Source organism: Myripristis murdjan, chromosome 24, assembly GCF_902150065.1.
Source record: "Myripristis murdjan chromosome 24, fMyrMur1.1, whole genome shotgun sequence".
Classification (NCBI taxonomy): Eukaryota; Metazoa; Chordata; class Actinopteri; order Holocentriformes; family Holocentridae; genus Myripristis; species Myripristis murdjan.
In genome coordinates this window covers 24,832,512-24,855,900 of record NC_044003.1, presented here as the reverse complement: position 1 = coordinate 24,855,900, position 23,389 = coordinate 24,832,512, and the positions used below count along the sequence as shown (strand labels likewise).

At 41.2% G+C, this 23,389-nt stretch overlaps 2 protein-coding genes across 6 annotated transcripts in view; both read right to left on the bottom strand.

Moving 5' to 3' along the window:
• Positions 1-7,613, bottom strand: part of ppp2r5cb (protein phosphatase 2, regulatory subunit B', gamma b) — a 37,427-nt gene extending 29,814 nt beyond the window's left edge. The window contains exons 1-3 of one of the 4 annotated variants that reach the window (XM_030047942.1): positions 7,462-7,613; positions 6,891-6,950; positions 1,144-1,309 (exon numbers count right to left, since the gene is read on the bottom strand). In XM_030047942.1, the coding sequence (XP_029903802.1) occupies positions 1,144-1,309; positions 6,891-6,950; positions 7,462-7,488 (253 nt within the window). In that variant the 5' untranslated portion in view covers positions 7,489-7,613. Of the gene's footprint in view, positions 1-1,143; positions 1,310-4,408; positions 4,550-6,890; positions 6,951-7,461 lie in introns of those variants that run through there. The other 3 variants (XM_030047943.1, XM_030047944.1, XM_030047945.1) reach the window with 3 other exon arrangements.
• Positions 7,614-8,331: 718 nt separating this feature from the next.
• hsp90aa1.2 (heat shock protein 90, alpha (cytosolic), class A member 1, tandem duplicate 2) lies at positions 8,332-20,305 on the bottom strand. 2 transcript variants are annotated; one of them, XM_030047540.1, is made up of 11 exons: positions 16,117-16,261; positions 14,238-14,387; positions 13,653-14,019; positions 13,407-13,540; positions 11,614-11,949; positions 11,273-11,438; positions 10,642-10,832; positions 9,918-10,065; positions 9,493-9,761; positions 8,993-9,326; positions 8,332-8,803 (listed from the first exon to the last, which is right to left on the bottom strand). In XM_030047540.1, exons 2-11 carry the CDS (start codon positions 14,385-14,387, stop codon positions 8,694-8,696), a joined length of 2,205 nt encoding a protein of 734 aa, XP_029903400.1. In that variant the 5' UTR covers positions 16,117-16,261; the 3' UTR covers positions 8,332-8,693. The 2 variants fall into 2 exon arrangements, with proteins under 2 accessions (XP_029903400.1, XP_029903401.1); XM_030047541.1 differs by lacking the exons at positions 8,332-8,803; positions 8,993-9,326; positions 9,493-9,761; ... (6 more) ...; positions 14,238-14,387; positions 16,117-16,261 and adding exons at positions 16,909-17,053; positions 17,172-17,505; positions 17,619-17,887; ... (5 more) ...; positions 19,624-19,990; positions 20,156-20,305.
• Between the last annotated feature and the right edge of the window lie 3,084 nt (positions 20,306-23,389).

Below are 23,389 nucleotides of genomic sequence, written 5' to 3'. Positions count from 1 at the left end.
TGCACAGATAGTAGCTGAAACTTTATCCCATTACTAGCATCCTACAACGGGAAAAATGAGGTTTGCTTTGTCTACCACATGTACTGATCCAGCATCTTACGCCTGTATAACATCATTGTATTACACACTAATGAGCAACCAATCATGGCACTCCAAGTTATTGACTCTTTTGCTTTCAGTCTCATTACCATTATCTCTTACAATCTTACAACTAGTTTAAAATTGTTCGTTTGAATATTTATATTGTCAGATGTGTTGAGTGAACTGTAACTGAGTTTAATTTTTATGTTTTGTTTTGGGCAACCACTTAGGTAAGACAGTTTTATTTTAAAGTGCTTGAAAAAAGTAGAAAGTGCTGTTTTTTGTGTTTGTGTCATACTCCTACAAAAAGCATGATGACACTGTCCACTCTTTGCTTCTTAATCTAGTACTATGCTGGTGCCAGGCTTCATTGTACAGCTGCACAGACGTGCCAAAGTTTTCTACGAGAGCAGGAAGAGTGAGAAAGTGGAGGAATAGTAGTATAGCTGCCAGACACTGCTTATCTGGGCACAGGCAACATCCTGAAACGCAAGGACCATGGCATTAAAGCCTTATCTCTGGATTACCCCTAAATATAGAAGCTTGGGTTAAATCCAGCACAAAGTCTGTGCCATGTATGTCCTCTGTTTGTGTCCATGTCTTGCATAATGCCACCAATGCAGTGGGGATATTCAGAGATATTTGAACAAAGTAAGACTGAATGGATGACTGTAGGTGTACTTGTACATTTACATGTCTGTAGTGGGTGCGTTTGTGTCAAGTTTATAGTGCTTCACCTACATATTAAACCACCTGAAGGGAAATTTGGCTTTATATATGGTTTCTGGATGAGTGTCAAGAATCTTGTATGCAGGCTTCAAAACGTTTCTCAGTTACTTTTGCAATCTTATTTCAGATCTTTGAGTATCTACAATTCCTCATCCTTGTACAAATCCTACAACCGTAAAAGTCCTGGAATTCTGTGGCTCACATCTTCATCCAATTTTGCAAATAAAACATCAAGCGTAGGAGACAGTATGTGCTGAAAAGTCAATGTAGAGCTCTGACTAGGTCATTATGTGATTAGGTGAAGTAAGGTTGTGTACTTGTGCAGTTAAATACCTTTGAAAGCCGGTAGCTTTTGTAGCTCCCTGTTGTTGCTCAGGCTGAAGCGAGAGGAGCTCTGCCTCTTGTCTTTTTTGACAGGTGTCTGGGAACCTGACTGCTTCCCCTTTAGCAATTGAGTGGTAGGAGGAAGACTGTTGCTGCCCTTCCTGTTGGAGCCCTGCTGAATGGAGAGAGTGAGCAATGAAATAGAGCAGAACACAGGCTAAAGAGGCCTAGACTGGCGCACAAACAGGGAGAGAGAAGGTAATCAGTGAGTGTGAGACCTTGCTTCATTACCTTCTTCGAGATCTGGAAAATTCAGGCATATGAAGCCAGTTTAAAGGGTTTTTGCACCCATAGTTTGCTTGCTCTGGTCCCATTCAAGTGTGATTTGTTAAGAAATGATACATGGTTTTTCCTCTATTGGACAGAAATTTTTGGAAAGAGACACATGAATCATGAAAAGTCGTCAGCCCATATTTTTCAAAGACCCTTCACCTAATTGTTAATCCATGTTAATCCCCAACTCATTTTGGCATACACTCACAGGTCTGTATCCGTCTATTTGTCAACATCCGATTTCAATGCACAATGAAATGTATTTTGTTCATTTCTTACACTAAGGTCAGTTCAGTTAGATTTTTAGTGTCCTTTAAGGTAAATTTGGCTTGCAGTATGGTTCATCATTCACAACTCCACAATCGCATTAAATTAAGGTCCATCTATAGTTCTGCAGCAAAATATCACTATAGCTATACCATAGTGGCCTATGCTGGGATGAGCATCTATAGCCGTTTTCAACAGTCTCTGCACATACTTTGAACCAATCACTGAACTACTGGATGACAGTGTCATGATTTTATTAATTATGTGGTCAAAGAAGCACAGATAAACACAGAAGCAATGCATTCTCTGACACAGAGAGATAAATTTCAGACACACTGGCTGTGTCACATCGCTGTTCTGGGATATTTCTTACTATGAATTTAGTGGATGAGTTGGCAACATCAGAACAGATTGCAAACTTCCTCAGTTTAAGCTGAGTAAAGAGAGACGACAACGAGCATCATGCTGTCTTCACTCAGTGGAAATCAACTTGCAGAATACAAAAGCAGTACATGACTGTCTAGCAGATCAATCACAGACCTTGTGGTCTTACATCACCCTACGCAGTTACATTTCTGGAGAGGTGCATAGCTATGGCAGCAGTCTCTGCGTGTTACGCAGGCACCACAGAAACCTACAGCTTAGCTACGGCAGCATTTTAAAATAGACCTATAAATTGACCTTTAGTCTAGACAGTAGACAATCAACAGATAGGAAAAAGTTAAACCAAATATATAAAAAGTCAGATTACATTCTCCCTTGAACAATCTGTACTGTGGTTCATCTGGAACTAGACCTAGTCCAGACTTTTCAGGCCGACCATGGTTCACCTGTATGAGTTGCACCAGAGTTTGAATGTGTGTTCCTGCACCTCCAAGCAAACCAAACTAGCAGTGTAAATACATCATGGTTCAAGTGAAACGGACCAAACAGGATAAGTGTGAAAGCCCCTTAAGACAAACAGTCACACTGCCAGACTTTAGATGGATACTAATCCAGAGAAGTTTTAATCCATAGGACAACCTATAGCATAGTGATGTAACTAAGGTCATAAACCACACTAACTCAGTGCAAAGAGATACAGCTTGACCTTATTTAAAATCCTAAGAATGTCTCAAAGATCCTAGTAACACCACCTATCAAAGATCATTATCCCACCACTAAAGTACCCAGCTGTGAAGCACAAGACTTGACAAAACTTATATTATCCCTGAATCCACTGATCCAAAACCCCACAGAGGTTGGATAATGTCTTGATGTGCAATCTACTGAATGTGGGAAATTTCTCACGGCTGGTCCCACCTGCCTGCTGGGATCCATTCATCAACACACACCTGACAACACAGGGCTCATTTCACCAAACACAGCTGGGGTGTTGCATCAGCTTGGGTCAATGGGGATTTATCAAATTCACTTAAAACCTGCTGTCTGCAGCAGTACAAGATATGGGTTTAGGAGTGGGGCTTGCTTGGGAAATAAAGCTGAGCTAGCCCCCATTATGGGCTAGATTTCATATTCATGCAGTGTTTTCCCTAGATTCATTCTGCCAAATTATCAACACCGCTGCTAAAAAATTCACATGATCAGTAATATCAATGGGCTACAAATGAGTTTCACTGATGAGTTTCACTGTGTTTTGCTGTCATTTACAGTCGCACTAGAGTCTCTCCTCTCCTCTGTATCACTGAGGGCAGGGCTTAGCCACAGACACGCGTAGTGGAGTAGAGAGAAGAGAAAGGTGACGTGTTAGGGTTGTAGTTTATTGCATTTCAGTCAACAAAAGTACAATAAAAATTTCCCAACAAGAACAATTTATTAGTGGCGCACCTCGGTGGCTCTTCATGTACAGCATGTACCATGTAAATCTAAGGCTTAGCCGCAGCCGCCTGGGTCTGAATCTGGCCAGGACCTTTGCTACATGTCATCCCCCTCCTCTTTCCCGTCTCTCTCCACTGTGACTGAGCAGAATGCCTCAAAAACAATCTTAGAAAAAAAAATTAAGAGTAATTTGCTAATGCAATTTGAATATGGACAGACATCGGCCCCAAACGTCTGAAATTCAAGACAGAATTTGTTCTGGTCTCTCCAGCAAAAAAATAGTAGGGAACCAATCAACAAGAAGGACGACATCAAACAGCATTCTGCAATAAAACAGCAAGCTCACTCAAACAGTACATCTAGATACCCCCCACCCACCCTGCCACACCGCAGCCCAGCCACAGACCCTAAGCAGTCAACACAGGGAAAACATAGAGTTGTGTCATGTGACACAACCTAAAGGCTTCTCCAATTTCCTTGCCAATTCATTATCCCAAAGTGAGAGAGTCTGTCATTCAACAGAATATGCATTCATGCTATGAATGTACAGACCCTCAGACAGATTTGTTAAGAAGAGAGTAGGTATCGGTGTGTGCACTGAGGCAGAACTAGTTCATAACAGAGAAATGCACAAATTGCTACCGAAGAGAAATACAATCTCTGTCTTGATTCAGGAAAATGAATAATGACCTGTTAGAAAAGGCCATGGCAAAAATAGAAAAAGTAAAGCTAACTGTCCTAAGCAGATTTAAAAGCCTATATACCTCCAAGCAAGCCAGCTGTTCACAACTTCTCCTCAAGCAAACACAAGCATGGCATTGAAATGAAGTAAAAGCTATATAAGTGAAGTCATTACCTGCATGTGGACAGTATGACCAGATATTTTTGTTGTTTCCGAATCCTGAATCACACATTCAAAACCTGACAGCTCCAGTAACCAGAAGTGTCTGAGACTGAAGGAGGGGCTTAGAGATGGTAATACAGCAACAGCTTGCTGCCCAGCGATTTCAATTTGACACAATGTTGGCGCATTAGCAGATCTGCTGCATGGCTGGTGACACACAACAGAAAGCAGATAATCAAGGATTACCACCTAGTGAGGAGGGCAGGGGCAGTCGCCACAGCCTTAAGAAACTGAATAAAAGGAGGTTAACGGGGACGACCAACACGTGAACGATACAAGCAGCAGTACACCATATTTGGCTTGGGGAATCCAGTACAGCAATAGTTAAATTACACACAGACTGCTTCGTTATCTAAATGGGTTTCAACCCAGGCACTTCACTTTGCCCTGATTTTCACTGAGGTGCTGTTGATTGTTTTCAGCACTGGGTATGAGGACATACTGTGATATGTGAACATCATCAGGGAACAGTGTTGGGATGAAAGTGTCCCTTGCTTTTCTCCAAATAGAATTCCCGCCAGATGTGAGAGGAAGGATGAAAGAGAGCTCAGACTATGTTACTATTTTTTCCATAACTCAGGGAACAGGTTTTATGCTGTTTACACCAGGTTAGGCAGCTTTGCTTAGTCATTTCCGGTTGACGGCCCACTGACAAATATCAGCCTTGGGAAGCCCACAACGTAACAGTTATATTAAAATTGCCAAAGAGGTGTTAATTCAAATAGACCTGGTGCAGGCTTGCATGCATGATCAGGCTCAGAGTGCAGCTGAAAAAAATACCCCTCCCACCCCCACCCCCCTCATGTTTTAAACCAGAGGAAATGGCATGTGTCTATAAAAACAGACTGCTACTTCTCATTGGTCAGCGTGTAGATGATGCTGTTTAAATAATCCACTCTAGAAAAAACTTAATATCTCCATCTCCGGTACTGTTCAAACTCATCTGTAAATAAGAATTTCTTCCAGTCTTCAGCAGTGACGTTTTGGTATTGTTAAACCCATGCTCAGTGTTTCCACTTGTTTTGGCGTCATCTTTTGACTGTACTTTTACTACCTGGAGTACGGTGTGCATTGTTCATCTGGCTTTGTATAGTGGATGCAAATGCGGTTCATAATAATATGATGATAAAGACATTAGCTTCATATAACCTACTGATCTCTATATGACGTGGTCACTGAAGATCTCCTTATCTTGTTCTGGATGAAAATGACAATCCCTGTGTCCTAAGAACTAATACTAAACAGCAGCTACAGCTCAAAATTAAATACAAAGAATATGTATCACAACTGATATGCCACTTTATTTTTGTTTTTCATTAAATTCTCTTTTACTGTTGTCCCTTGAGTAGCTCCTGCCTTTCCACAACGCACTGAGGAAAGTGTTCACACTCAAAATACTAAACAACTGAGAATGTATACCAACATTCTTGAGCATACTGCATTTTTATACTTTTAAAGTTTGAACACACTACACACCCATAACTTAGTTAGGATTGAGTATGCTTTTGGGACAAAGATTTGGTGTGTTATCTCTCCAGCATAAACTGCACTGCCTCCTAGAGATTCTCAGTTTAGCTGCAGTCTGCTGCTGGGCTAGTGTTTTTAGCAATCCAAAGAATAATTTGGTCCCTGCTTCATTGAGCTCTTTTGACACCATTATTTAACTTCAAAATATGCTTCTATGGAAGCCCTTTGTCAAAGTTTACACTGGCAGCGTAATGAATAATGCATAGAGGACCATTTGACCAATTGCTCAACATCTGTTTTTACTGATTAAAAGACCAAAATAGGTCACATAATATATTAGGATAATACATTTGTTAATATTTGAAAGAGACATTGTATATGGTGTGACAACAATTTGAGAGTGCCTTACTTAATGGTGTGCGAACATTATGGTCTTCCTAGTTTAAATCTGACCATGGTCATAGTCATGATTTTTGAGGATGTCCTTACAACACTGAACATCTTCATAATTTTGGTGACCAGCGCACTTACAATTAAGGCATTAACTTCTAAGCCTCTTTGAAATATTACATCTAAAAGTTACAAATGAAAGTGGTGACTGTCAGGGCTCTCAGACCTAACACATACTGTCATTCATATTAATGAATCACTCCTATATCTTCCTTTTGTAATACTATTTTATTTGGCTTGCATTCTTGCACTTTTTAATTTGCCTAGCAGTCTTGATTTAAAGATATGCAGGTAACACTCTCACCCACTGAAGCTGAATGTGGCCTTACCTCAGTACAGCATCAAGTACAGTCTTTCATCATTGCATCACAAAAAAACTGAGCCAAAGACAGATAACAAATTCCGTTTTCAAACTGTACCCAGTGCCAATCTGAAAGTCAATGTCATTTGAACTTTTGTCAGGCAAAGTCCTGCTGACTTCCAGGGAGTGCCGGGCAGTTGTCCTGAACTAGCCTACCTCATGCTCTGAATTCTCTTGTCCTCCACTCTTGCCCACTTTTCCAGACTTAGGGGACTCCTGAAATAGAAGATGAAAACACTAGACATTAGCGGATGAGATTGTGGAGAACAATGTCTCACAGTATGTTGCCATGCACAAATGCTAGCCAAATATAGCCAGCCTGACCACACAACCACACACACATATTTGAACACACTGGCAACTCTGCTACTGGCTAACTAGCTAGTTAGCCCACATAAGCCAGTTTCACTTTTAAAGGCACAGAGGGCGTAAAATCTCACAAACGCACACACATTATCTGAGAGAACATATGTAGATATACACCGCTTCATTAATGGTAAAAGGTGGCATATTTAAAAAGAAAGGCTGTCCAATGTTGCAAGTGCTAACGCGTTTGCAAGCTAGCCGCTAGCTGGTGGTGACTGCTGGTTTCCTCGCTCTATAGGTGATGGGACGCTGCATTGGTAAATGTTTTGTGGTAATACCTCTTTATCCACAAATGAAGTGGTATATACATATGGGTAAACTTTATTCGCCACAGTGATAGTCCTCTCCGGTGTCAACTCACCTTCTCTTTTTTCGTTTTATTCGGCATTGCACAAACGTAGCCGCCCTTGCTCCCCTTCGGATCCTCCAGCAGCAGCTCCTTGACAAGCGGGGCACCACACTGTGGCGGTTAGCCTGAGCTCGCTGCCGGGATAGGCTGCTGCCTGTCAGCTGACTCCCAGCGTCTAGTTTGAACCACACAGCTCTGACGGGTGAGAGCTCTCTGCCGGTAGGAGAAATTACAGCCACCACTGTCACGCAGCTCTCATATTTGCTCGGGGCTTGGTAGGAAGGCATTAAACACGCAGGGTTTGCTTTGGATTGCCTCCAGACATCCCTTTACTAATTTATCGGTTCCGTGCAGCCCCCCTACCTCAGCCGGGTTTCCACTAGCCCACAGTACGATAAAGGACAACCTAAACAACGACTGACTGTGTTTCACTTGGCGAGGCACGCCACCTGGTGTTACTATCACAACCACCCCATTCAGTGCTGGTTGAGTGGAGATCTCATAAATTTACCACTGAAAAAAACTCTTTATTCAAGCCTTTTAATAATAAATGTCCCCAAATGAAGCAAAGATGTAATATTTCATACTCACTTTAAAATACAACTATTGCCTGCCCGACTCGTGCGCAGCTGGAGCCACTGTAGAAGCTCCATGCAATAATTTATTACAATATTCAAAAGGAATATATTGACCCCCTTGAGTCACCTTTGCTAACCAAGTGATAACCAGTTATTTACTTACAGAAACTGCCTTTTGGTCATTATGAAACCTCAGTTATATAATTACTTATAAAAATGCACTTCTTCTAGTGTATTTTTATAAGCAGCAAATTTTAAAACCTAGACATCCTCATCACAAAAGATATATCCACACAAGAGAGTGTAACAGGTTAACATGGTAAACTTTATTGTGGGTCCCACCGTTTTCATTAACGGGATGAATATTTTTTTGATTAGATATTTACAGTAATAGCCAGAACACACAAAGAATGTTGGAATGTCAATAAATACAAAAAAAATCATTGATACAACTCAAGATACAAAAAGTGATGACTTTAAACAACAACAACAAAAAAAAAGGTTTAAGGAATGAATTTGAACTGCATATGGTCAATGCAAAGGGGAGGCTGAGTGAGATGTAATTACAGGGTTGGGGGGGGGGCATTCCTGGTTCATTAACAACATCAAACTTGTCTTTGTAAAACACTACTGCTGAATGCTAGCAGGCAGATGAACACCATCAGCCTAGTCCACCTCCTCCATCCTGGATGTGTCATCGTCCCCTTCCAGAGGGGGCATGTCCTCGGCTGGGGCAGAAGTGGGCTCATCTGATGCCAGGTCATCTTCATCGATACCTGAGAGAGGAAGCAAATTTATGAAGCTGAAAAACTGCCATTATGTTGTAGTCTGCCTGTGTTGCACAGTAAGGGCCAGTGAGTAAATGTACAATAATCAAACTTACATTCATAGCATGTATACTTAAATATACACAAGAGGCATAAAACAAATGTCATGAAGTACAACATGAACATGTAGGTACTCACCCAGTCCCAACTTGATCATTCTGTAGATACGGTTGGAGTGGGTCTGTGGGTCATCCAAGGTGAAACCTGAGGACAGCAGGGCAGTCTCGAACAGCAGGATGACCAGATCTTTCACAGACTTGTCATTTTTGTCTGCCTCTGCCTTCTGCCTCAGGGTCTCCACAATAGGATGGTCAGGATTGATCTCTAGGTGCTTTTTAGCAGCCATGTAGCCCATGGTGGAGTTATCCCTCAGTGCCTGGGCCTTCATGATCCTCTCCATATTAGCCGTCCAGCCATATGTGCTGGTCACAATGCAGCAAGGGGAAGAGACCAGGCGGTTGGAGACAGTAACCTGTGGAGGCAAACAAGATTTAAAGCCATTTCCCTAATTCTGGGACATTCACCTGACAGGGCATTAGTGTGAACAAATTGATTTGGTTTAAAATGGGATGTCATGGCTTTTATTTTTCATGGGTCACAGAACACATGATGTATGAATTGGTGGCTCGTTCCCATACCTTCTCCACCTTCTTCTCCAGAATGTCCTTCATGATCTTGCACAGATTTTCAAACTGTGATTTCTTTTCCTCCTGCCTCTTCTTCTCATCCTCGTCCTCAGGCAGCTCCAGACCCTCCTTGGTCACTGAAACCAGATTCTTGCCCTCGAATTCCTTCAGCTGCTGGACACAGTATTCATCAATGGGCTCAATCATGTAGATGACCTCAAGGCCAGCTTTGCGAAGGCGCTCCACAAAGGCGGAGTTAGCAACCTGATCTTTGGTCTCACCTGAAATACAGCCATGACAGTTTTGTCAAAAAATATTTAAAAATTTGAAATTAATCATGTACTGAATCATGGATTCTCTTACATCAAAATGTTAAAATGCTATTCTTTAAATATGCATTTACGCTCTACAGACTAGACGTCACACAGCATCCTCACCAGTGATGTAGTAGATGTGCTTCTGGGAGTCCTTCATGCGTGTGACATAGTCCTTAAGAGAAACCATTTCATCTCCAGAGGCTGAGGTGTAATACCGCAGCAGCTCAGACAGCTTCTTCCTGTTCTGGGAGTCCTCATGGATGCCCAGCTAGAAAAATATGTTCAATTAATTACATTCTAAGTGTCTGTAACATGTGGTGGGAAACAATGAAGGGTTGTAGTACACCAAGTATAATACCAATGAATGTGGCTACTAACACAGTAATGCTAATATCTCTAAAATGGATTTATTACACAACCTGAGCAGAGGTTCATGTAATTGTAAAAATGACACAGAAAGTCTCCACTTAAGACAGGAGATGGCAGCAAGGAGCTCTGTATAGCACTAAAAGCAGCTTACAGCTACAGTATGTTAAGAGGATCAGACAGGTGGCTGCTGCATGAAAGGTCAGTGGGATAATCAGTAACCACTAACTACAATTCAATTGTTTCTTGGACAAATAGGAGGCTGATCAATTTTATTTGTACATATTGCCACCTTTCAAATCAATTTATAATCCCAGTAACACTACAATTTAATTTCTGTCATCTTGACTAGTGAGATCATGACAAATTGTATAGAAACACAAGACCATGAAGTTAAAAAACTCATAAGGTGGTTGTAATAGTTTTGACCTGAGTTGGTCTGATTTCAGCATGGGGAATACAAAGTGAGGCAACTGACCTTGATGTTCTTTGAGAACTGCTCGTAGTACTTCTTGTAGTTGTCCTTGTCCTCAGCCAGTTCAGTGAAAAGCTCCAGGCACTTCTTGACCAGGTTCTTGCGGATGACCTTCAGGATTTTGCTCTGCTGCAGCATCTCTCTGGAGATGTTCAGGGGCAGATCCTCAGAGTCCACCACACCCTTGATGAAGTCTGATGAGGAACAATGAAGATAAAATTTCGACCCATTAGTCAAAAAGTATTTCTCAAGACAGCGTTACACTGATGTAAATAGATGGCACAAACTATAAATAATTTTAAGTGAGGAAAAAAACTACCTTAACCTAAGCCTTGCAAACTCACCAATCTACTGAAAAGGTCTGATAAACAAATAAGGAAAATGTGGCAGGCAGTGAATCATATACTTTATACTTATTGGAACGTCCTTATTTATGTATACAGTTACTAACCTGACCAAGTCCCCCCACCGCAGAAAAATAAGGTTTTGTGCAATAAATTAAAACTCATTAAGAGAGTGAACCATTTCTTTCATTAATAGGTGCTACTTTCAATATAGAAATCACAGGCATGCAAAAAGTTCAACACTTTTCTGTCTCCAAGCTTTAGCCATTGCAGATGTGGTTGTTACTCACTGAGGTACTCAGGAATGAGTTCATCACAGTTGTCCATAATGAAGACCCTGCGCACGTATAACTTAATGTTGTTCTTCTTCTTCTTGTTCTCAAAGAGGTCAAAGGGAGCACGACGAGGTACGAATAGCAGGGCACGGAACTCCAGCTGGCCCTCTACTGAGAAGTGCTGTGGGAAAACAAGTTGATTGGATCATTTTTGCAGATGGTTCTCAAGTTAACATCACATGTAAATACATACCTAATGTAAAAAGTATATTTCCACATTTAAACGTTGAGAAGGAAACACTGAAATGTCAGTGATGGCACCTGATACTGAACACAACATGAACTGAATTCCTCACCTTAACAGCCAGATGGTCCTCCCAGTCATTGGTGAGACTCTTGTAAAATTCTCCGTACTCTTCATTGGTGATGTCATCAGGGTTACGGGTCCACAGGGGCTTCGTCTTGTTCAGCTCTTCCTGGTCAATGTACTTCTCCTTGATCTTCTTCTTCTTCTTCTTTTTGTCTGAAGATTTGTCATGGTCGTGGTCATGGTCGTGCTCCTCATCAGAGCCAACATCCTCAATCTCTGGCTTGTCCTCATCCTTATCCTCATCGTCCTCATCCTTTTCTTTCTCCTTCTCCTCCTCCTCTGCCTCATCATCGCTCACTTCTTTGTCACGCTCTTTCTCCACCTAAATAAGAAAAAGTCATTACTCACTAAACATTTCATAATAAAGTTTTTGGACAATGACCCATTGCTACTATTTATTAAGTGATGATTTACTGGCAACACAAGGATGATCTGCCAAAACCTTAGCATCACCTGTCAAGTGTATATAATTAGCATTATCCCAAGTACAAAGCTTAGTCTTTAGGAAATAAAAATTTCTTAGTGTTTTTTTTATGGTCTGTAGATCCACCCATTTAAGCTCTGGTTTCCCCTCTGTCATATCACTATCCTGGCAGCTCACCCAGCATATCTACCTTATGCTCCTAGCCTCAACATTAGCAGGAAAACTAGATCAATGCATCTACATTTCACTGACATTCCTCTGTTCAAATATGAACAGCGAAGGGACTTTGTTCAGTGATGTTACGAAGAGAGATATCATCAAGTGTCAGTAATAGTACAGCCCAATTACAAGTGACACGTTTAGAAGGTCTAACATGCCGCATGCTGCTGTGCCTTTTGGGTTGAAGCCTACAAAGCTGAGCTGCCTGCTGCATTTTTCTATTATCACTAGGCAGCCAGAGGATCCGCTGACTCAACCAGACATCCTTTGTGCTGGCTAGAATCAACCTGATTTAGCTAAATTACAATAGTAACTAACAAAAAAGGAGGTTAAAGACATTGATTACAGCTCTAATGTGACAGTAGTCTTAGCATTTTCTATTTGAATCATGGAAATAAACAAGGTTTATGAAGCTGTAAAGCTCTGGGAAATCCACCATTTTCAGAGTCAGCGGTCTACTGTAAAAAAAAAAAAAAATGAAATACTTTGGGGTCAGAGTTTAGCTTCTTTATAGATGTCAAATGATGAAGGCTAGCATATATTTGCATTTTCTATCATACTGAAATAGGTAACAAACAGCTCTGATGTGATCAAGTTTTTAAAAAATAAAGACCACAGCTCTTGCACTCCACAACTGAAACATCTGCTAAAAGTCTAGCCAGTGCTGGAAGGCCTCCGTCAAACTGAACACCCATGTCTGATTTTTATTTCTAGCAGGAGTCCTCCTCACTTATTGGCTACAGTGACACGTCCCTTCCAGTAAAGATTTATTTACTATTGTTTTAGTGAAAGTGCATTTGCTTAGGGAATACTGAATATACAAATGGAGAGTCAAGACTTTGATTACACTGTATGAAGAATTTTCACATCTTGTTGCTCTTGGTGGAAGTTGTTGATCAACTGCATGCGAACAGAAATAGCTACAATTTGAGACCTTTGCTCTGTGACACATGCAATTAAATGTTTTTTTTTGGACATTCAAGACAAATGGGGGTGCGTAAATGATACAAGATGCTTTTTGAGTCCAATCATGAATTATTTAAGTATTATTATTAAGATAATTAAGTATTATCCGAGTTCAAATCTTACATTTAATGGTACTAAGAGGGACTACGTGTATTGATTTGAGTGCTTACAAAAAGCGTGATGGGGTAGCCAATGAACTGTGAATGCTTCTTCACAATCTCTTTGACCCTTCGCTCCTCAATGTACTCTGTCTGGTCATCCTTCAGGTGCAGGATCACCTTGGTTCCACGCCCAATGGGCTCAGCTATACGGGGGGAAAAATAAAGTTAAAATGAGCTACACAAAACAGAAACCAGACAGAAGCCATTGTAATTAAATGACAAGGCATCACCCAATTCAGCTTTCACATCACTTACAGTTATCAACTTTAACGGTGAAAGAGCCTCCAGCAGAAGATTCCCAGGCATACTGTTCGTCATCATTGTGCTTGGTGATGACTGTCACCTTTTCTGCTACCAGGTAGGCGGAGTAGAAACCTACACCAAACTGGCCAATCATGGAGATGTCAGCTCCAGCCTGCAGGGCCTCCATGAAAGCCTTGGTGCCAGACTTAGCGATGGTTCCCAGGTTGTTGATCAAGTCAGCTTTGGTCATGCCAATGCCTGTGTCAATCAGGGTCAAGGTGCGCTCCTCTTTGTTGGGAATGATTTCAATCTTGAGGTCCTTGCCAGAGTCCAGCTTGGAAGGGTCAGTGAGACTCTCATAGCGAATTTTGTCCAGGGCCTAAAGAATTAACCATTGAAAACAGGTTTTATGGATTCTTCATTAGTCTACAGAATATTATTTTGTGATTTTCAGTCTGATAGTAGTTCTGCAACATATGGCAAATTTATGTTAAGACAATATTAGCATCATCTGTTGTACAAGTTCTATGAATGTTTACCTACAACACAACATACTAGACTGATAATACACTTGGACCAATATTGTCATTAGCTTACATCTGAGGAGTTGGAGATAAGCTCCCTAAGGAAGATCTCTTTGTTGGAATAGAAAGTGTTAATGATCAGGGACATCAGCTGAGCAATCTCAGCCTGGAAGGCAAAGGTCTCAGCCTCCTCCTCCATTGGCTGGTCGTGTGATTCAGGCATCTGGGCAGAAGAGACAAATTTACATTTATCATAAGTCATGATAAATGAAAAATTCTCATTATGGTATACATTGTTGGGGTTATACTAAGGACAGTTCTATATATAGTATCATTTCTCATCATTTGGAACTATTTTTCCCTTAGGCATAGTATTGCCAACATGTCTTTACAGCTGAGTTGATCAAGACTAAAAAATGATTAACCTGCATCATGACATTACACTCTCATAACGCCATGAATTGCCACTTAAGCTTGCTTCATTTTTACAGTTGCACAGGCTTGCTGTGACCGTGTGCTAGGCTGTTATGTTCAATGATCTATAGATTAATTAACCCACTATTGAGTCCCTAAATGATGTAACTGGAATAGCTTTTAAGTGCACTATCACATCATCCTGGTATTGTGATTTTGCAACATTTATGGAAAAACATGGATCAGTAAACCGTTATCAATTGTCTGTCACATATTTCAATGTATACAATGATGTTAAAGCAAAGGGCATTCACAATCAGGCCATGGGGCGATGAGGTGTGCATCAATAATGATGGTTCATGTGCACAGGCTTATGGCTTATACATGCAGGCTGTCCACTCCTCACTGAGCGCCATTCCTATAATTCATCTTTGGCAAACTAGACTACATTCACTTGCTTCTGCTATTAGACAAGTTACAGCATGGTGATCTTACTAGTGATGCAACTGGACTAAAATACACCCATGGACAGTGCAGTAATTTAACAACTGAGAAGAATTTGATCACTTGCAGGGTTTCTCAACCAATTTACAATAAGGTAATCAACCTCGATGAGAACCAAGAGCACAATGTAAAGGGTTACTTTAAGGTAACTACAAAGAGAAATACCTCACAGCCGATATTTAGGTCGTGTACCCTAATCTCAGATTTGAACTAGGTGTTTGGATATTAACGTCTGAGAAGCACATGGTTGTAAGTGCATCCCTGTATCGGGGGAAAAAAACACTCCACCTGCCGGCTCACCCGACAAAATGCATGATTCTAGAAGCTACCAGGACTCTCCAGCAGTTTCTATAGGAATAGAAAGCGACTCCGTCTTCTGACATAATTTGGAAAAAACATTTCCCGCTCTTTGTTATGGTAAATAAGTTTTTAATTATTGCAAAGTCCATCACCTGAAAACTTAGGCGCATTTTTTTCCGCAGACAAATCAGATAAACGTCAGTTGGATTGAGCGCCTGCCTATCATAATTCCTGCTTGGCAAGTGTCCTGGCTGCACCATGTGGTGCGTGTGGCTGCCGTGGCTTCTTGCTTGAGTAACAAAGGGAAAATGTGGTTTTGAAAATTTAACGCGAAGATCTGGGGGAAAGTTTTAGAATGGTTTAAAAAACTCATCGCAAATAAGCCAATTAAAAACCAGCCGGTCACTAACGTTACATCAACCACTAACGTTAACATAGTGAGATGGCTGTACCACAGTCATTAAGTAAGATGGATAATACTGTATTTCCACAAATGACACCATTATCATTATCAACAATGCATGCTGTAGCATCTTATCGTCATGTCAGGAGCGGATCAACTTCGAATGAAAACGGTAAACGCTATCATTAGCAATCTAATAGTTAAGCTAACAGTTAATGGTGGCTAGCCATATTAACACTGTAATAAGTGATAAGTACTATATAAAAAAAATACATTAAGCGTTATTTTAATACTCCTGAAATGCAGTGACAATGCTGTTTCATTTATTTACCTTGCTCTTCCGTGTACCGAACAGTCAGCTATGAAATTGATGGGTAGCCTCGACCGTACAGCCTAGCAGGGTTCAGACTGAGAGAAGGAAGCGGAGCGGCTTTTCTAAGCCTTCAGAGTGTTCGAGAAATCCTGAGCTTCCAGAACCATCTGGAATCTTCCTAGCTAAAGCTTGCAGGTGGCCGCTGACAGGCTGGGCGATCTGTCAATCATATTGTCTCTACACGCCCCGTTCCCATTCAACTCAATGAAGAGGGCGGGATTTAGGGTAAGTAGCTGTGGGAACTGAGTGAGGTTGAGCTGAAACAGGAGTTCAGCAGAAATGAGTGATGCTCACCGCATCATTCCACAGAAATGAATGAAAGAAAAGAAAAAACTTAAAAAAAAAAAAAAAAAAAGCCTAAAGTGAAGAATTATGTCCCTTCCCAGTGTATCCCCTTTTGACCTGAGTTCCTTTAAAGCAAGATGAAAAAAATTAGAAATGCATTACACAGACTCAATAACAGACAATGCAGCTCATATTTCTAAATACATTTTATTACAAATATGTATTCTTTTCATAAAAAATATTTAACAGTTACAAAATGAGAGCGGAGTCAAATTCCCATTAACTTGTGAATTTCCACTTGTTGAAAATAAGCCACTGTGCGGTGGTGGATTAGGGTACATTAATTGCATGAAATAACTTGTGGTGATCTTTAAATATTACTAGTTAAGGAATAAGGCAGCTGTGTAAAAACAAAAAAGTCTGTTTGGAAGAGGTACTATAACTTAGAAAAATAATAAAGTTAAAGATGAAAGCAAGGAATTGTGTACTTTGACAATGTCTTAGTCAACTTCCTCCATTCTGGATGTGTCATCATCTCCTTCCAAAACAGGCATATCATCTTCACTAGGCTGAATGAGGTCCTCAACTGTAGAGTCATCATCATCAATGCCTAGAGAAAAAAAAGGGGGTACATCAGAACAGAAGTTCCTTGATATTGACTACTAATCAGTTTACAACAACCAGTTCTTATTGTCGCTATTGTCTGGAGTCAAGGGGAAACAACTTACCCAGACCAAGCTTGATCATTCTGTAAATGCGGTTGGCATGTGTCTGAGGGTCCTCCAGTGTGAAACCTGAGGACAGCAGGGCAGTCTCGAACAGCAGGATGACAAGATCCTTTACAGCCTTGTCATTCTTGTCTGCCTCCGCCTTTTCCCTCAGTGTCTCAACAATGGGATGCTGGGGGTTGATCTCCAGGTGCTTCTTGGCTGTCATGTAGCCCATGGTGGAGTTGTCCCTGAGTGCTTGAGACTTCATGATCCTCTCCATATTAGCTGTCCAGCCGTAGGTGCTGGTCACAATGCAGCAAGGGGAAGAGACCAGGCGGTTGGAGACTACAACCTGTTGATAAGAAGATTCTACATTATAGTCATGATCAAACACAACATGGACCAATATATAAATCCAATATAAAATATGAAAATAGTAAACATATTAAGTGCAGAAAATATGACCTTTTCAATCTTCTTGTCAAGGATGTCCTTCATGATCTTGCAAAGGTTCTCAAATTTAGTTTTGAGTTCTTCCTGCCTCTTCTTCTCATCGTCGTCCTCAGGCAGCTCCAGGCCCTCCTTGGTCACTGAAACCAGGTTCTTGCCATCATACTCCTTCAGCTGCTGGACACAGTATTCATCAATGGGCTCAATCATGTAGATGACCTCAAGGCCAGCCTTGCGAAGGCGCTCCACAAAGGCGGAGTTGGCAACCTGCTCCTTGGTTTCACCTGTCACAGAAAATGAAAGGGAATCAGAATGCAATCTAATAATCCCATATTTTCCCTCAAGAAAGTAGAATAAAAGGAATGTAAATAGAAATGACTAACCAGTGATGTAGTAGATATGTTTCTGGTTGTCCTTCATGCGTGAAACATAATCCTTCAGTGAAACCATCTCATCAGCTGAATTTGAAGTGTAATAACGCAGCAGCTCAGACAGCTTCTTCCTGTTCTGGGAGTCCTCATGGATGCCCAGCTACAATACAAAAAAGAAATATTGTAATGACTAAACTGCAGCTTGAATACAAATAAGTTTAAATATTCCAAATGAAGGAGAATTGAACAAACAAGACAGATCTACTGACCTTGATGTTCTTTGAGAACTGCTCATAGAACTTCTTGTAGTTGTCCTTGTCCTCAGCCAGTTCAGTGAAAAGCTCCAGGCACTTCTTGACCAGGTTCTTGCGGATGACCTTCAGGATTTTGCTCTGCTGCAGCATCTCTCTGGAGATGTTCAGGGGCAGATCCTCAGAGTCCACCACACCCTTGATGAAGTCTGATGAGGAAGGACACAGACAAATTGGTCAGTGTTAAAATTAATTTCTTCAATGTAGTAATACAGTAATGTTAGTGAGGAGTGCTGCTAAGATTTCAAAAGATAGTGTAATTACACTTAATACATTTACGGCCATTAGGTCGTGACTAAATACCACATAGAACATTGTCACTAATACTAATAAGTTTGTCCATTTCTTAGTGGGATACTCACTGAGGTACTCTGGCATTAGCTCCTCACAGTTGTCCATGATGAAAACCCTGCGCACATACAGCTTGATGTTGTTTCTCCTTTTCTTGTTTTCAAAGAGGTCAAATGAAGCCCTCCTAGGCACAAAGAGCAAGGCGCGGAACTCCAGCTGGCCCTCAACTGAGAAGTGCTGCCAAGACCAGAAAGAGGTATGAGTATGAGGAAGAATGAACAAGAACACTACCTGACGTGGTGCTAGGAGAGATTTTAGGTGGGTGGTTTGTGCTTATTGCTTTGTTTCACATCAATAGATTTACCTTGACAGCCAGATGGTCCTCCCAGTCGTTGGTCAGACTCTTGTAAAACTCTCCGTACTCTTCATTGGTGATGTCGTCAGGGTTACGGGTCCAGATGGGCTTAGTCTTGTTCAGCTCCTGAGCATCAATGTACTTCTCCTTGACCTTCTTCTTCCTCTTGTTCTTGCCCTCCTTTGTGTCCTCATCCTCATCAGAGCCAACATCTTCAATCTTAGGTTTGTCCTTGTCCTCAGCAGCATCCTTCTCAACCTCCTCCTCCTTTTCTCCCTCATCAAGGTCCACTTCCTTTTCCCTAGACTTCTCCACCTTGAATACATAACAAGAACAGTAGTTTAGGATTTTTTCTTTTTTATTACAAGTCAGCATCTTTAAGACATTCTTTTAAGCTTTATTATATCATTTATTACTATAGATGTCAGTCCTCTACAGTAACTTACATAAAGTGTAATGGGGTAGCCAATGAACTGTGAATGCTTCTTCACAACTTCTTTGATGCGCTTCTCCTCGCAGTACTCTGACTGGTCTTCTTTGAGGTGTAGGATCACTTTGGTTCCACGGCCGATCGACTCACCTAAAATTAGTGTTACAATTGAGGATGAGAGCAGAGTCAGGTAATGTTTCAAACCATGGTCCCTATATAAATTATTTATAAGAGTGCCACAGTAGTAAAAAAAAATCCTTACCTGTGTCAGGTCTGACTGTGAATGAACCTCCAGCTGCAGACTCCCACACATACTGTTCGTCATCATTGTGCTTGGTGATGACTGTGACTTTCTCTGCTACCAGGTAGGCGGAGTAGAAACCCACACCAAACTGACCGATCATGGAGATGTCAGCTCCAGCCTGCAGGGCCTCCATGAAAGCCTTGGTGCCAGACTTAGCGATGGTTCCCAGGTTGTTGATCAAGTCAGCTTTGGTCATGCCAATGCCTGTGTCAATCAGGGTCAAGGTGCGGGCATGCAGATCAGGCCTGATTTCAATCTTCAGCTCTTTGCAGGACTCAAGTCTGCTGGGGTCTGTTAAACTTTCATATCTGATTTTGTCCAAAGCCTGCAGGAATGAGATAGAGAAGTCAACCAGTGATGTTTGGCACACAAGAGAGTAAGCGCAAATTATGGATCATTCCTGTGTGTGATCCATTTATTGTGTATTACATACTATGGCAGTTTACATTTGGAAAATTTATTATTGAAAGAAAGTAGGTATTCGACTTACATCTGAAGAGTTGGAGATGAGTTCCCTAAGGAAGATCTCTTTGTTTGAGTAGAAGGTGTTGATGATCAGGGACATCAGCTGAGCAATCTCAGCCTGGAAAGCAAAGGTCTCCACTTCCTCCTCCATTGCGTGTCCAGCTTTCTCTGGCATCTGAATAAAGGAAAGCAAACAGTAGTTATGAGAGGATACCAATTTTAATCCTGATAAATGTGCCTGTTTTCCAGGAAGCTGCTGAAACAGTGGTTCTCATATATCTGTCTCAAAGAAATTAAGTGTAACTTTTTGCTTATAAAAGTTTAATTTATGTTCTTCTCTGCTACTATCATTGAAATCGCCTCAGCCACGTGGCTAGTAGAGGCAGAAGCAGGAGAGGTGGCAGCTGCTACTGCTGATGCTACATCACCGGCTCCTGTTGCACATGTTGCATCTGTCAATCAGCAATTTGCCATTTGAAAAAAGGGTGGAGTTTCGGATGGTGTTCCCACCCCACAGCCAACAGCTGCGACGTGTGTCATGTAACACCTTTCTTTGAAGGGAAGAAACTGCAGGCAACAAAGATAGCAGAGAATACTTAATCTGTTGTTTGTATTCATTTATCAAAATGTAATGTTGTAATAATCTAATAGTCTGTTTTTGAACAAAATATATATATATATATATTTGCTTTGTGGTGGTAACATTTCCACAAAGCTTCCATTAAGCAAATTCGCCATTAAAAGTTTTTTTTTCATTTTCATCACTAAATTCAAACATTACAGTTTTAGGGATGGACCCATCCTCTTTGATAATTTTCTATTCCACAATATGACTCAGTTGTAGCTGTTCTTAGTGTCAACCGGTCTTTCTGCTCATCCGCCATTACTCTCACATTCAGGGTCACCCTCTTTGCCATGTGCTCCTTGCATGCTGTGCCCACACATAGATTTGACGCTGACAAAATTTTCGTGAGAGGTAATTTGGGTTTAAATTAATTGTGTTCTTTCATTGTTTATTGTTTAATATTTATGCTGAATATAAGCTTAATGCTTCCTCTGTCATCATTTTACAAACCAATAATCTTTTCATCATTGTCTTTGCAATTAGGCTACTTTCCTCCAGATAACAGAGACAGACACAATGTTGTTCTTGATTTGGGGTGTCCAGTCTTACCTTGAATAAAATCCCTGTTGTCAGTTATTTCTTGAAGGTAGTTGTTGAATGAATCACTGCTGCTTGTCTGGTCTTCTTGCAGATTTCCAGATCTGTGCTACCCTGCTGCTCCTGTAGGCAGTAAGTCTTGATGTGTGATAAAGTGAGTGACTTTTCACTCTGTGCTGACCTGGTGGAATGCCTCAGTCTTTTTATACTCAAGGGGCGGTTTCTCGAAGCTCCCATTCAGAAGCTTCCAGAAGAATCGTCACCCCCCCATACACCAGTACTACAGTGTTGGTGTAAGAGGTAGTGGTGGTGGAGGGGATAGATTGGGTAGGGGGTGGCAGCAGAGTCCAGAGCCCAGAGTTCATGTGCCCTTATAGGGCTGCAGAGTCACAAGGGGTGCCTGTCACTCAGAGCGAGGGCTTTCCTGATAGCAGCAGGTCTGGCCACCAGCCCCCCCACCAGCGTCACAGCTGTGCATTGCCTTTGCTATCATGTGCTGTCACGGCACCACTTGACAGACACAAGCCATGAGGCATCCCAGAGACAGCAGGCCTGTGTCTTTTTTTTTCTTTCTTTTTCTTTTTTTGGCCAGCAAGATTAATATGAAATTTGCAAGTTTCCCACGTCTGACACAGCTGAACAAACCACTGCAGCACATGTCAGAATTAAGATGCTCTCATTTGTGGTACATGCGTACACTGGGAAAATGAACCCTTGGGTTTCTCCGTGTCTATCAAGACTTTCAATAACTGATCACTCAAGATCATTATCCTTAAACATGTTTAAACATTGTTATGACTAAGATATGCTTAAAACATGGGTTCCAGAAACGAGAACTGTGCTGAGAGGCTGGTATTAGGAAAAGTTAGAGTATATATGTGAGTACAAGGACAGATCTACCCCTCATTCATCACATAACTCACTATAAATGCTAAAGAGGCCTACATAAAGGAATTTTTTTTAAAAAGCAATCACTGATTACACAGTAAATACTATATGTGAGATAGAACACACCAGAAAGTCAAGAATTCCCTGGTCTGGTGGGAATGTTTTTAGCTGACCAGAGGATGGCAGTGTTTTGCACTTGCTCCACCTCAGTTACATAATCCAAATGTTCCCATTTGATAGCAGACATTACTAGAAGCTGACTGTCTCCCTGTAACCCTAGAATAGTGGAGAACTGTCGCAACATTGTGAGATGATATCCTCTAAGGCTGGCATTCACTATTAGGGTGTCAGTATTAATACCCATCTAAATCAGGGGATGTATTCATACCATATTTGAGGATAAGATGGTCTAAGAAATTAAATGCTAGTGTGGCCAGACCTGTTATATGTTGGACTTTATGAATATGGACAAGGCGTCCATGTCCTGAGATGTCCCTGGAAATTTTCAGTGCTGCCTGGAGAAAAAAGAGGCACTATATGAATGATCAGGAACATGCTTTTCCGGATTGGAGCGATCAAAATCATCACCATCTCTCCCCTACTTGTGCCATCTTCTGTATAATGCCTATGAAACCGTCTAATAACTAATTGTGATGGGCAAAAACACTGTATTCGGCAAATGTTTGACTATTCATTTTATTTTTTTATAAAGGATAGGCAGACTGTGTTTATCTGAGATTCAGACAGAATGGCAATTCCATTTTCAGCTTCATGATGAATGGAGCCTGAGTGATCCAGGAGGTACCAGGTAACTGTTACCTGTGCTGTGTAAAAAATCTCATCTAGCTGTAACTTTGATAGGTTTGTGATTCTCCAGGGGAAAGAGAAGGTAAAATTCAGTAAATATAAAAAACATATCAGAACTGCGTGTACTTATGCCTTCCACCTATAGTAAGAGCGTCTATTCAAATATTAGTTTATAGGGATCTTATCCAAGTTCATGGTATCTGTTTTCGTCTGCTTCAACAGTTTTGATACAGTCCAGCTTTTTTTCAGGAGAAATGGCAGCTGTTAACACCGATAGTCCACAGGGTTAATGCTTGTTGTCTAATATAACATAACTCTTTGGCTGTCTCTCACATGGCTGGAGGGGTGCACCCATGGGTGCTGTATGCATCACATCTGAACGCATGGCTGCTGGACCCCGGC

Bases quoted from the DNA above. Each gene is read 5' to 3' on its own strand.
- hsp90aa1.2 (XM_030047540.1), bottom strand. From the start codon at position 14,387: ATGCCTGAATCACACGACCAGCCAATGGAGGAGGAGGCTGAGACCTTT. The intron at 10,066-10,641 runs GTCAGTTGCCTC...ATATTTTTCTAG, and splicing joins AGTTCTCAAAGAACATCAAG to CTGGGCATCCATGAGGACTC. The intron at 8,804-8,992 runs GTGAGTACCTAC...TTCCTCTCTCAG, and splicing joins AATGATCAAGTTGGGACTGG to GTATCGATGAAGATGACCTG.